Source organism: Hipposideros armiger, unplaced genomic scaffold (genome assembly GCF_001890085.2).
Source record: "Hipposideros armiger isolate ML-2016 unplaced genomic scaffold, ASM189008v1 scaffold_780, whole genome shotgun sequence".
Taxonomy (NCBI): domain Eukaryota; kingdom Metazoa; phylum Chordata; class Mammalia; order Chiroptera; family Hipposideridae; genus Hipposideros; species Hipposideros armiger.
In genome coordinates this window covers 243,947-259,194 of record NW_017732130.1, presented here as the reverse complement: position 1 = coordinate 259,194, position 15,248 = coordinate 243,947, and the positions used below count along the sequence as shown (strand labels likewise).

The window sequence follows — 15,248 nt, the reverse complement described above, 5'->3', positions numbered from 1 at the left end:
GGACAAGGAGCTCACGGTTTGGGAGTGGAGCTGTACATTTAAGTGGTTGGTAAATGCTGTATCAGTTATGAAAAGATTGCCCTGAGAGCTGGATAGAGGAGCAATCCCCTTTCCTTATAGAAAATAGGAACAGTTTGGAATTGTGATAGAGATGTATGATATCGGAAGTGGGGGGAGAGTGGATGGAGGTTGTCACTTTGTGAGGGGTGAAAAGGATAATTACTGCATTGTTTTGTACACCTGAAATTAAAAAAAAAATTACAAAGAAAAAAGAAAATAGGAACAGTTATAGAGGGGGAAATCTTTGACCTGTGTCTTGATAATTGAATAGAAGGATTAGGAAGTGGAAAACTTACTATGGCCACTGTGTTCTCTTACTCTGGAAATCCCGAAACAAAGTGGTAAGTTGGTATTAGGCGTAATAAAGAATTACATAAAGATGTGAATAAGGATTTTATACTTACTTATGATTACATATATACTTATAATTACTGTAATACACTGAAGTGTACATTTGCTTATCATGTTCATATTTTCTTTGTACATCAAAATCAGAACAAAATATGTAATATATTTACACAAGTCTTCAGGAACTTGGCTGTCTTTCTTTGAGTTGTGAGGGCTCTGTGTTTAGATGCTGTTGAATCATTTGCAATTTTCTGTGTTACTGACCCGAAATGACAAGTAATTTTGCAATGATGTTTTCTAGACAGGTATGTCATTCTTGGAGGTCACCGTGACTCGTGGGTGTTTGGTGGTATTGACCCTCAGAGTGGAGCAGCTGTTGTTCATGAAATTGTGAGGAGTTTTGGAATGCTGAAAAAAGAAGGTAAAAAGACCAACCTCTCTAAGGCTCAGTTTAATCCTCTATAAAATGAGTGTAAAAATGCCACCTCCTAGGTTGTGTAGGGTGCACTGAGAGGATACATGCAGGCTATATATATCGTCTCAAGTAGCGTAGCATCCTTAGCAGTGGCGCGGAGTAGCTTTCCATAAATAGTGGCTGTATGGCATGTGTGATTAGTTCATTATGTTGCTTATCCACTTTTGCATTTATTTACATAATAATATTTACATTATTGATATTTATATATTAAGCTATAATCTGAAATAAAGGAATTATACCGTGAGTGGTCACTCTCAGCAACTAAGAAGATGGAGAAGGGTTTTTTCTCTAGAGAGTACACACCAGAATTAAGTCATAAAGCCAAAGCTTTCTGGTCTGAAAATTGAGCAGAAGCTCCTCGAGTTCTCCCCGCCTCATACCTCAGGTCAGGTGCATGAAGTGGGAGATCAAAGCTTATTCAGAAACACACTAGTTTTCTTGCCTAACAGGATACTGTCAAAAATTCAGCATCTGCATTCTCACATCCCCAGTTTTGGTTTACTCTCCAGAATATAGGCTTATACTCTTAGCACCATTACTTCAGTCATTTTAGAATCTTCATGTAAACATCAAAATAAAATGTAGTTCAAATGGTTGCTTTTTAAAATAACTATTATACACTAAGACAAGAAAATCCACTCTGTTTATGAGCCTTCAAACATGGTGTCTGGGGGCTGTAATGTTCCATGTTTTTTTTTTAGCAATAATAACAACGGGCAAAAATATGTAAGTTTGCATGGTACTTATTGTCTCTGAGAAACAGTTTTCACAGGTGCTCTCTATTTGAACTCATAGCAACCAGGTAGAAGTTTACCTAGTTATTTCTGTTCTCATTTTATGAATAAGCTAACCAAGGTTGACAGAATCAAGTACTTTACCCAAGGCTATATATCTAGTGTGTGGCAGAGTCAGAGAATAAGGGCTTAAACTCAAATTTCTGGCTACCAGCCCACAAAAACATGATGTCTCTCTACAAAATAAAATGTAAAGGTGCTCTATTATTTTTTCCACACAGCTATCTTACATTTTAAGGAAATAGAACTATAGAGACCTGAATTTACACAGTTCATGAATTAGGTAGTGTTTTCAATATTACAAAAATTCTCAAGATTTTGTAAGGGGATTCCCTGTGGTAAATACAAAACATCATTGTGACAATTCTAGAGCATGCCAAAAGAATGCAATGATGAAGAATAATAATTAATAGGAAATTTGGATAACACTATTAACAAACTTCACAAAAATGAAACACTGGACTCAGCATAGGGGTACGCATTCTTAACACAAATGAAATAGTTACTAAAATAATGGCAACTTATAATTTTTGGAGCACTTACTAGGTACTATATTTATAAATATCATTCTATTTAGTCCTTCCAGCAATGAAGCGGTATCTTCATCTTTACTCTGTTATTCCTGGTGTATAGATGAAGAAATGCATGCTTAGTAAATTTGGATAACTTTCCTGGGTCACACTGCTCAAGTGAAAGAACCAGGGTTTGAAATAAGATCTTTCTTTAACTCCAAAGTCAGTGTTTATGACTCTGAGCCATAAGACCTCCCTATTTAATAATGTCATTTTCAGCAACAGCAGCAGCAGACATTGGCATTGCTATCTGAGCTTTTGTTGACTAATTCTGGCAGAGAGTGGAGCGAAATCATACAACCAGCTGACACAGAACAGTCATGTGATGCCAGAACAACATGACAGAGTTGTGATTTTCTTTCAGTTTCTGCTCAGAACAAGACTTTTTTCTAGTACTTTTTTCTTCTTCTCTAGGCAGTTGCAGAACACAGGTGGTTTCTTAACCACAGCCAATCATTATAAACCTATTAGGATATTTTGTGACCTCACAGGATTTTTACAATGTCTACATTTTCCCCTTTTTAATAAAAATGTGCTATTTGGTATTAACAAATCAGCTTTAAAATCTTACAAAAGAAAATTATATAAGTAAAAATTCTCAACACATTTCACGCTTCCTAAAAAAAAAAAATCAATGAATTTTTTGTTGTTTTTCTTGTTTGGCTTGGCAATGTCTTGGCTACATTATGCACTTTCCCAGCATTCATATGTATGCACATATATTTTAGGATGGAGGCCTCGAAGAACAATTTTGTTTGCAAGCTGGGATGCAGAAGAATTTGGTCTACTTGGTTCTACTGAGTGGGCAGAGGTTTGTTGGTAATTTACTACAATATACAGTTTCATAATCATAAAACAGTTCGTATTTAATTCTTAAGGACATAAAAATAACAAGTGAATCCAGTGAGAAAATATTTTCAAACTTTTCCCCAGAAAATCTGAAGCAACACATCCTTGTTCAAACATCAAAAGTAAAAATATCTTCATCACTAAAGAACTAAATTCTGTTTAAGATGTTTAGAACCAGTTAATGTCAACTGTCAAAATAATTTATCTTCATGTCTGGGAGTGTTATAGTAAGTAAATAAATTCACTAGAAGTGAAACATCAAAATAAGATACCATGTTTCTGTTACCTTTTCCAGATTAGGTTCTAAATTAGCTAACCTAAATTAGCTAAACCCCTTGAGCTTGTGCAGTAAGATATATTTTTCACAATTATAATATCATAATGACCTACTCTAAATTAACTTATGCTAAAAGTGAGACAGAAAGTCCCACCACAGAATACTTACTAGGCCTCTTGGGAAGTAATACTACCTGCATGAATCGTTGGCTTTGTGTAATAGAGGCATTAGCTAGCTGTTAGGTATATGTAAAGTTGATATTTATATCATTAACTTCTAGCCATGCTGTAAATATTTATTTGGTTCCTGTTATACTCCAGAAATTATGAGAAGCCCTGTAAACTGCAATTTTCTATGGAGGAAAAGAAAGTTATGCTTCTGTAGAGAGGAAAGATATATGTATGCTGGCATCAGGAAGAGCCTAAATAAGTTGAGGTGTGATTTTGTCTTTTTCCAACTATTTTCATTACCTAAGTTGCATTTTCTTTCTTACAGTCAGGATGTTTAGGAAATTGCACTTTTGGGAGATTCAGAGTCTACTTGGTATCTGAAAAAAATATTTTTGCTACACTTCCTTTTCAGTTTTAAAAGTGCAGTGACCAATGTTGACCAGTAGGTGGAGCCATCCTACAGGAGAACTTCATGTTTCAGAGTATAGACAGATAGAAATTCACATTAGTTTTTTTTTTTCTGTTTAAAGTTGCAGAAAAGGAGTTTATTAGAAGAAAAAAATACATTTCAAAGAAGTAGAAGCGGGCCCGAACAGTAGAGAATGTCTCAAGGGCCATTATTAGAAGAGAAAGTACACACCAAAGAGTTTGGAGCAAGCCGAGCAAAGGAAACTCAGCAGGCCTGAAATTCACATTATTTTTAACCTGTAAATCTGAGATAGCTCATTCTCTGTGAATCAGGCAAGAGGCTTTACTTAAATAATGAGATACTCATGGGGAAACTCACTGAAAGGACGTCAGGTCGTTCATGTATGCTAAGAGAATTTCTTGAAGGACAAACTATAGTTTGGTTAAGAAATCAACCCCTTTTCCATTTACCAGTTTAAGAATGTAGACAGCTTTAGTTTTTCCACGGGAGTAGGGGCGGAGCTCCCGATTAAGAGGGGCTTCCTTAGGAACAGGACCCACGGGGGCCGGTGGCTTGCGAGCTGGGGGACTTCCTGGGGCAGCGAGGGAGAGAGTTGGATGCTGTGGGGAAGAGTTCCCCCATCCGGGGGCGTAGGAGGTGGCGGGGCGGGCGGGGTTGCTGTCCAGGGGTCAGGGGTGTGAAGCAGGACAGTGCCACCGACGGGCCCCTAGACAGTATTATTTTAAATTTTAGTCTTAAAAATGTTTTGCTTGCTATTCTTACCAATAATCTTTACTGAAATTCTTTCAAATTCTTTTGAGAATCATCTATGTCAAATTAGTGGTAAATTTGGGCCCACTTAATTTACAAAGCTACAGTTCATGTAGATATGCATTTTTTCAGGGGAAGGTTAGGGCTACAAGTTTATGGTTTTCTTTCTTCCATATTACAGGAGAATTCCAGACTCCTTCAAGAGCGTGGTGTGGCCTATATTAATGCTGATTCTTCTATAGAAGGTGAGTAGCATTGGTCTGGTAGGAAAGGGTGTGATCGTGGTAGTAGTAACAGCTTAGGTCATAAATTATGTGCTAACAAGGAAGGCAGATTCATTAACATATGGTTAGGGAATCTGCTGCTGCTTTGCCAGGCTGCTGCTCCTAGTTTACAGCAGCTGTGAGCCCTGGAGTGCTAATTTGGGAAAGCAGCTCTGATTCGGTTTCAGTTCATCTGGCAGATTACCTTGTCTACGGTAGGAATTCAGTAAACACCTGTTAAATGAAGAAGTAAATCATGGAACCAAAGATTTCAGTGAGTTTAGAATGGGGTAACAACAACAACAACAAATACCGTATTTCCCCATGTATAAGACGCACCATTTTTCGAAGAATTTGGGGTCTAAAAACTGGGTGCATCTTATACAGTGGTTGTAGATTTTTTTTAACTTGCATTTCCCGCTTTTTCACGCTTGTCTTTGCGCTCATTGTTTCGCACTTGTTACCGGTATATTACGGAAGGTTACGTTTTGCCACGTTCTGCCCAGAAATGGCTCAGAAAAGATTTTCGTACAGTGCTGAATTCAAGTTAAAAGTGATCCAGTTTGCAAAAGTGAATGGAAATNAGAAAAGATTTTCGTACAGTGCTGAATTCAAGTTAAAAGTGATCCAGTTTGCAAAAGTGAATGGAAATCGTGCTGCTGAACGTAAGTTTGGTCCTCCTCCAATTGAGAAAACAATCTAAGACTGGCTACGGGAAGAAGAAACCCTACTGAAAACGCCATGGCAGAAGAAGGCCATGAGAGGCAATATATGGAGACAGTGATTCGTCATAAGACACAGATGAGGACAAGCTAATGGTTGGAAGTTTTGACAGTGATGAGGAGCTGTATGAATTTTGTGATGAATAAAACTTGAGTTGAATAACTTTATGTAATACATTCTTTTTCCAAATTTCGGGCCCCCAAGTTAAGGTGCGTCTTATACATGGGAAGTGTCTTATACATGGGGAGATACAGTAATTTAAATGTCACCCCAGTTTCATCATCATATGTACAAATTTTGAAAAAAAAACGCCAATGCCCAAGATTCTTCTTTCACCAAGTGTTTTTCTTCTTGAATAATTTTTTTCAATTAAATATTTACTGAGCACCTCTCTATACAGTGTACTTTCCAGGATTTCAAAGAAATCAATGTTAGTAGGGACAGTCTTGTATAGATGATAAAATTAATCAGTCTAGGGTGCAAATACATTCAGGTACTGTAAGAAGGATATAATCAGACTGGGTCTGAGAGTTCAGGGGAGAGAATAATAGCAACTTCAGGAAATGCTTGAGAAATAAGACAGACATTTGAGACAGGCCTTTAAGAATAGATTTGCTCTTGAGAACCAGAGATGTGAACGAAAGGACATTCTCAGGTCTGTTTGCAAGAAGATCAAACAGTCCATTGTCATTACACTGCAGACCCACTGACCTTTCTTTTCCTGACCATATGCAACTTCCCAGCCATTGCAGCTGGTGCTCTCTATACCTGGATTACTGTTCAGCACTCTCTCTACCTGTTTAGTTCTTCTCCTTGCAGTGTCTCCTGAAAGATTACTTTTTCAGGGGAGCCACATTTTTATAGCACTCATCACTGCCATTAACTAATTATTTGTTTTAAAAATTGCCTCCCTTACTAGATTAGGAACAGACAGAATCTTGCTTGATAACTCCTGGATTCCTAATGCCTCATTAACTAAATGTTTGTTGCATGGTTGCTACAAATGAGTGAATAAATGATGAAAGGGTGGAGTTTTAGAATCTTTAGAGTCCTAGTAAATTTGCCATGTTAATGATAGTTGAGACATTGCCTTTTGATGACGGCATGTTGGCATTTACATTTTCTTTTTGTCCACATGTGTGAACCCCATCGCCCCCCCAAATTACTTTATGCAGTGCATTTCAGTCATCCTCTTCTCCTTAGCTTCATGGCTAAGGGCCTGGCCTTATTCCTGTTACTACCACTTCTTGTTGTGTGACTTCAGATTGTTACTTTCTGTGTCTCAGTTTTCTCACCACTAAATAGAATTACTAAGAACACATATCTCAAAGACTCTTGTAAGGGCAAAAGTAGTTAACATTAGCAAAACTCCCAGACCTATGCCTTGCGCAGAGTAAATATTCAAAAATGTCAACTTGGATTATTACCCTTTCTTAAAAACACATAATAAGATGAAACACTTTGCCACACAGAAAAAATACTCCATATATTCTTCAAAAGTAGAATAATGTTCTCTTTATTGCTAGTTTTTTTAAGATTTGATTTTTAATTATATATTTTTTAAAACCATCATCCCATCTGTCCTTTTTTAATGGATGCTTTTGAATCATTGGATTTTGCTGATCATGTCATTTCCCTGCCTTAAAATGCTGCATTGTCTCCCCATCATTTTCGGGATCAAGATCAAATGACACAAACATTACTCTAAAATGGGGACACCACTTATCTCCCTTTGTTATATAGTTAAAATTTTATTAAATGTTCATTTCTCAAATAATACAATAAATGAAAACTGGCTTTTTCACGTTAAAATGCAAAATTTACCAATAAAGCAAAGCTCCCTACTAATACCACTCTCAAATTTAGCCATCTCTTCAGGCTGGCTGAGGGGCTCAGTTGGTTAAGAGCTTGCTCACCAGTGCGAGCTCTGAGCAATAGCAGTTTGATGCTTGGCCTGAGCTGAGCTGTCGCTGAGCTGCCAACAGGTGGCAAGATGGCTCAGCTAAAAAAAAAAATTTAGCCCTCTCTTCAAAGGTACTACTGTTCTCGGTTTGAGCTTTCTCCATCATGTTGACATTCATATATAGAATTAGCTCATACACATCACCAGCAGTGTAGCTATCTTAAGTGTTTTACATGTAAAAGCTTACTAAGTATTCACAGTAACACTATGAGGTAAGTAGTATTATCTCTCCTGTATGGAAGACGAAACTGAGATTCAGAGGGATTAAACAACTTTCCCAAGGTTACCCGGATCTTAAAGGATTGAGCTGAGGCTTGAATCAGATTGGCCTCTTTCAACTTGATCCTTCTAACCACTGCGTTCTATTGCCTCTCAGTACCTTATGCAGGTTCTTGACGTCATATTACAGCTAAATGGTTCTGCAGCTTGCTTTTTTCACTCAGGGAAAACCTCTCAGAAAAGATGACATTTGGCCAGAGGTCTAAGTGAAGTGAGGGAGCTTGTCCTGCAGATACAATGCAGAACACTGTGCTAGGCTGAGGCAACACCATGCACAGAGACCCTGAGAAGGGCAGAGTGGGAGGTGAAGATTTGGAAAGGTGACCTGAGGTGGTTTCATGGATGGCACTGGAAGCCGTGGTGAGGATGACAGATTTTACTGAGTGATGAGTTGAAAAGCTTGATTGGACTTAGGTTTTACAAAGGATCATTTTGGTTAAGGAGTCAGAAGTGGTCTTTGAAAGAATAAAATAAAGAAATTAAATAAAAAATAATCTATCCTCTCTTTGTCTTTCAGGAAACTACACTCTGAGAGTTGATTGTACCCCATTGATGTACAGCTTGGTGTACAACCTAACAAAGGAGGTAAAAGTAAAGATATAGATAATTGTAGAAAATCTGAGTTCTACAAGTGATGTTATCTTGAGGTACCATTATTATGTTAAGCGTCTGTGTTGTTTTATAACTTGTCTTCTTTTTTCATATAGCAGAGATTCACTCCATAGAACATCACATCTAGTAAACTGTTTTCACACACTACCCCATTTCTCCCCACACCACCCTGAGGCAGGCTTTGAGTGGCATGTGTCTACCATCTCCATTTGTAAACAAGAAAACTGAGCTTAAAAAGCAGTAGCCACGAAAGCCATACAACACCTTAATCTTAAAACTGGTTTATACTCCTTAATGTAATGATATCAATTAACTCAGGATGCAGGAAGAGTTAGTTTCTAACTGATCAGGAGTATGAGTAAAAACACACCAAGGGCTGATTGCCAGGGGCAAATCAATTTGGGGCAGAGGCTAGGTGAGACCACCTACCTGTCTTTCTGACTTCTTGCCTTGGGCTCCAATCCATTGAGCATCACTGATCTGGGCTGACAGCTAAAGGTTTCTTAATTCTGACAGCAGCACAAGATACTGAACGTGGCAGAGAGATGGTGCCTGAATTCTTATAGGACTACCAGGCAATTCTTCACTTTAGTTCTCCTGCTGTACCTAAAGTTCGTTATAATGAACAAGTTTTTAACCTGGCAGATTTTTGTTGTTACTGCTAGTTACCTGATGTGTATTGGATAGGAAAAAAAAGACTTGACTATTTAATAGAATTACCAACTGAAATGTAATTACAAAGAAAAACATATTTCCTTTCAGATAGGGATTTTAAATAAGACTTAAATATCACTAAGCTTTGGTTTCAAAAGCATGGACTTTAATCTTATAACTTCTACAGGAATAGAAAAAATTAATTTGAAAAAAAACTTATTCATGTCATTACCTAAGAGTGCCATCATTTGCCTGCAGTTTTATCAGTTTCCATGAATGCATAACAATTTAAATATCTGAAACATGGTATTTCACAGAATTTCCACCACACCTGTAATTTAAATTAAATGGTAAGGAAGATTGGCAGTTATATTTGTTCACTAACTTGTTTGGTGGCATCTTGGTACAATTGCAGAGACACTACCCTCTACGTCAGATTTGAAATTATGCTCGACAATTTTTAGTTTTGTTTTATTCTATTCTATTTGTTTTGGGAGAGTAATTTGCTGCATTTCAACTTTTATTGATAAACTGAGAATTTAGTAATATATTTCTATGCTATTCCAAATTTGCATTTCTTAGAGTAAATGGAGTGGTACTATTCCTTCTATGAAAGTTTTGTGTACATTTATAAGCTTGAATGAAATTACTTTGTTGCTGTATTTATTCATATTTTATAAGTTAAGATGTTAACATAACTCCTCCCCCCAAGCTTGTGCAAATACAGAGGGAGCAAAAAAATGTATACATATTTTAAGAAAGGAAAAAACTGTATTAAATTTATAATGCCATATATATGTGTGTGTGTGTGTGTGTGTGTGTATATATATATATATATATATATATATATATATATATATATATATACTGATAAAAAGCGAAGACTACAAGTCATGGGTATACATTTTTTTGGCACCCCCGGTATATTTGTTTCCCCACAGACCTTTGCACATACCTGTTATAGCGCCTAGCACATTGAATTTCACATTTTTTACTTATAGTTTCCGTTAGTGGAGCATATAGTGTGTCTTACTGAGCTTTGTATCCCTGACATTCACAAGAAGTCTTGAACAGCATAGATACTCTATAAACTTTTAAAAATTGAATTGGCTGAAAAATAAAATGTAGGATTCTTATTAAGTATAAAATTTTTAAAAATGTGTACCATACGAGTACATTGTTCATTAACCTGTGAATAACTCTGGGACATTAATTAAAGCTTATTTGCTAATTGTTTTTGGCATAACATCTAATGTTCTGAATTCAATAATAGGTCATATTTTACTCCTTTAGTTTTCTCATCTGTAAAACCAGATAATGTACTTAAAGCCCGGTATTTAATGCAATTAAAATGAGTACTCAATTAGTTGAATAAAATATTAATGTATTTGTTTTATTATGTAGTATTTAATAATTTTAGCAACCTTATTACAAGAATATTAAAAGGAATATCTTCCCTTCACGAGCTTGCTTCCTTTCAATTTCTTTTTTATAAGAGGAGAAGAAATACATGTTTTTGAGAGTAGCCTCCCTTAATTCAGAAAAATAGACCAAAAAAATGTAATATGACCATTCCTTCGAATACAATATCTTGGTATAATTTGGTGTAGCCTTCTTTTTCATACATCCTGTGTATTTTTTATAGCAGTTGCACTTACACATAATAAGATGAGCATTTTGCCATATTGTCAGAAACTCATTATTATAATTCTTAATGATTGCTGATGTGTGAATTGCACCCTTTGTTTGCTGAACATAGCTTACCTATTTATTCCCTGGTTAATGGAAATGTAGATTTTTAAACATCTGATTTGTATGTATTCTCTTTTTTTGGTTGTTTTTCCTTTTAACTTGTGTAGCTCCAAAGCCCCGATGAAGGCTTTGAAGGCAGATCTCTCTATGAGAGCTGGAATGAAAAAAGTCCTTCACCAGAGTTCATTGGCATGCCCAGGTAAACATATAAACAAGCAAGCAGACAGAACTCTACTGAATTCAGTTTGGGCTTGTGTTGAAAAATAAAAGGGTATTTTCTTTCGATCATTAATAATAAAAATTTGATTTTTCAAAATGCTCTAACAGCTGACAAAGGAAATGCAATGCTGAGGTTAACAAATAAAATATTACTTTGTATTTGAAGTTAAATCTGTAGGCCATCAAAAAATGCTTCTCTTCTGAATAGGTAATATATACACATGGTACATAAATCAAAAGTTTTAGTGGTAGAAACTAATTCCCTCTCACATTTCTGTCCCCTAGTCACTCTATAAATTTCCTTTTTTTCTGAACATCATACAATCCATAAATATTTTAGTTATGCTAAGAAAATTCTAAGCATTATTTCAGTTTTTGGTTGTGTGAACAAAACTTAATTTTAGACTGTAATAGAGAATAAAAAGCATTTATTTGAGCAAAAAAGAGATGCAGCCCAGAAGACATAGATTCAAGTAGCAACCTAAATTGTGTTTCCCCGAGAAAAAAGAGCAGGCCACCTTTTGCAGTGAAAGTTCCCACCTAGGTTTACTGTTAAGTCTGTTTTATGTAAATGAGGTATCCAAATTGTGCAGTTCTGATTGGACGGGGCAGGTCTCAGTCATTGGTAAAAAGAGGAACCCAGACTTTTACTGCAGTGATTGGCTCAGCAGGAGTAAACAAGTGGTGCATAAAGCAGGAAGCAAAAGTTCAGTCTGAAGTTCTTCCCATTATACAGAATATGTGATAAACCATTCTCAGCAAGTGGCCACTGGGCTCTTTAATAATTTTTATAAAATTTGTGCCTTTGGTTAACCATGGAGTGTCCATCTCAGCGATAAATTTCTTCTTGGGGTTCACGTCAAATGAATCTTTCTTCTCAGGTTCCACAGTTGTATGTTCACAAGCAAGGGAAGAGGAATAAATATCTCAATAGTTTAAGATTATAGATATCAACAAATATGAATAATTTAAAATTATAAGAGTAGGATTTACATCTGAATTATCTGAAAAAAAATCTATGCTTCTTTTAACTGTATCATGTACAACAAATATGAAGGAAAATATTTTCCAACTTCATGAATCTTTCTTAAAAAGTGACTTATACAATTGTGATATTGTGATTTGTAATAAGACATGTATATTTAGTCTTGTCCCAATTTCTGTCACTGAGCTTCTAAAACCCTAGGAATTTCCTAATTGAGGAGAGTGACAAAGGTGTTTCTTGTTATGTTAATGAGTTTTCCTTTGGAAAGCACCTAAGAATGAGGGCTGGTTGCCAGGAGAACCAACCATGTGATTTCAATCCCACTCCCAACCTTGAAGGAGGGAAGGGCGCTAGAGGTTGAATTAACCACCAATGGCCAATAATTTAATTAATTATACCTACGTAATGAAGCCTTCACAAAAACCCAAAGGATGGAGTTCAGAGAGCTTCAGGTTGGTAAATATATGGAGCTTCAGGGAGAGTGGTGCAAATGGAGAGGGCATGGAAGCTCTGTGTTGTGTCCCCATACCTTGCCTTATGCACCTCTTCCCTCTGGCTGTTTCTGAGTTATATCCTTTTATAATAAACCAGTGATCTCGTAAATAAAATGTTTCTCTGAGTTCTGTGAGCCACTCTAGCAAATTAATTTAACCCAAGGAGAGGGTCATGGGAGCCTACAATTTGTAGTGGGTTGGTGAAGTACAGGGACGGAGGAGGGCAGCCTTGTGGGACTGAGCTCTTCACCTGTGAAATCTAGCGCCATCTCCAGGTAGATAGTGTCAGAATTGAGTTGAATTGTAAGACACCCAGCTGGTTTCCCTGAGAATTTTTTGGTGTTGCTACTGGGAACCCCAACCCCTCCACTCCACAAGATGGAATTGAGTCCAGGAACCCAAAGGAACAATGGTCACCATACACAGAATAGCCTTATAGTGGCTATTTTGTGATCAGAACTCATATTTCTCATATTTTTGTTGTTGTTGTTGCTTGTCCAAGGCAATACATCTGAAAATTATATTCATAATATTGTAGTAAGAATGGAGCTTAATTTAATTAATCTTTTAATCTGTGCTTGATGAAGAAATGACTCAAGTAATCCTAAATTTTATTCCTAAAAGGATTAGCAAATTGGGATCTGGTAATGATTTTGAGGTGTTCTTCCAAAGACTCGGAATTGCTTCAGGCAGAGCACGGTATACTAAAAATTGGGTAAGTCTATCGATAAGTACTTCAAGATTTTTAAAAATATATTTTAACTAAATAAATAATTTTGAATAAAAAAAAGTGACTTAAGCATTAGAAGAATAGAGGAATTTGAAGCAGAAGGGAGAAGTCTCAATGGTTTTGAGGGTTCTACTGCTACAAGGGATAGTTCCTGCATCTGGTATCCTGAGCCTTATAACTAAAACTTCCATGTTCCCTTAAACATATTTTCTGTTTCATGTGGTGGCATTGCTTTCACCCAGTTATTTAAGCTAGAAAAGTAGGAATTGTCTTAGACTCCTTTTTACCCATTGTCATTCAAAATTAATCAGTATCATGACCTGCAAATATTTGGATTTTTATCTCAATATATCTCCAATCATTAAACATGAAAGTTACAATAACAAATGGCATAACAAACAATGAACACATATACAAATCATGATTCTTTTCCTATTATTGTTGCTGATGATGATAATGACAATTTTATAGTTCTTTACTCTTACCAAACTAATAGATAAGTAGTTCATAAAATACCATACAATACTAGAAGAGTTCATAATGAAAAACATGGTTCCCTTATCCCACTTGCATACTTGTCCCACCTTTGATTCTGTTTAGCAGATTAAAATTCTTTCAAATTTTTTGTTGGTGTCTTCTGATACCTATCTGCTTGTTTATTAATAATATGCTTCTGTTGCTTTTTTTTTTTTTTGCTATTTCTTTACTAATTAGTTTTATGTATTGCCCATTTACTTCTTACTAGGGAAGATAGGGCTTCATTCAATTCTGTTATATTGCTTCTTCTCCCAACCCCCAAATATTTAGCCTCATCACATTTTCTCAGCGTATAGTTGCACTACATATGTTGATTAGAACACCTTTTTTCCCCTCCATGTATCCACAACTAATTCACCACAAGCTCTTAGTCTATCCAAACACATCAGGTGATCTGGTAGATTTCATTTTCCCCCATTGGGTTTTTCCCCAGTTCCTCTGGCTTCTTTGGTGTTCTCTCTGCCTGCAGCATACCTCTTGCCTGTGAAATTTCTTCACTGAGAAATCTAAGAGTACCTTCATTTCTCTCCTATTTTGGATCTTCTGTTTCCTGGATTTTGTGTCTTCCTCTTTCTTATTTACTCTCTACTTTATTTGGGAGCATATCCTCCAGGAACTTATTGAAAAGGATGTATGAAAGTTAAAGACCTTGAAAATCTGAAAATGTCATTTATACAACATATAATTCTTTGATAGTTTGACTGGGCACAAAATTTTTGGTTGAAAATCCTGTACCTTGAGAATTTTCAACTCACAGCCTCATTGTTGCCCAGCCTTCAGGATTGCTTTTGAGAAATTTGGTACCATTTGATCCCAGTTCCTTTGTCTCTGATTTTTTTTTTCTTTTAGATTTTACTGGGGAAGCGGAATAGTGTTGGGAATTGGGGAAGGGGAACAGCCAAGTTGTTATCCTTCAGTCTTAGTTGTGGAGGGCGCAGCTAGCTCAGCTCCAAGTCCAGTGGCCATCCAGCCGCCCGTCGGCAGCTGGCAGCTGCTCAGCTCAAGGTGCTGTGTTCAGTCTTAGTTGCAGGTGCACATAGCCCACCATCCCATGTAGGAGTCGAACTGGAAACCTTGTTGTTAGGAGCACGTGCCATCACCAGCTGAGCCATCCTGTCACCTGTTGTCAGCTCAGCTCAGACGCAGCTCACTGGCCCATGTGGGAATCGAACCCGTGACCCTGTTGCTCAGAGCTCATGCTCTTAACCAACTGAGCCACTCGGCCCGCACTTAGTATCTTTTCTTTAAGACTCAATTGTCCTTGGTATACACATGTGCCTTGATTGTGCCATTATTTTTCATACACTAG

General features: G+C 36.6%; 1 protein-coding gene across 1 annotated transcript in view; it reads left to right on the top strand.

Annotated features, from left to right (window-relative positions):
- The window catches only part of FOLH1 (folate hydrolase 1), a 46,741-nt gene that overhangs the window by 26,308 nt on the left and 5,185 nt on the right, over positions 1-15,248 (top strand). Inside the window, exons 10-15 of the mRNA XM_019628304.1 lie at positions 710-829; positions 2,981-3,063; positions 4,910-4,973; positions 8,474-8,541; positions 11,082-11,173; positions 13,297-13,387. Coding sequence (XP_019483849.1) covers positions 710-829; positions 2,981-3,063; positions 4,910-4,973; positions 8,474-8,541; positions 11,082-11,173; positions 13,297-13,387 — 518 coding nt within the window. The remainder of the gene's footprint in view (positions 1-709; positions 830-2,980; positions 3,064-4,909; positions 4,974-8,473; positions 8,542-11,081; positions 11,174-13,296; positions 13,388-15,248) is intronic.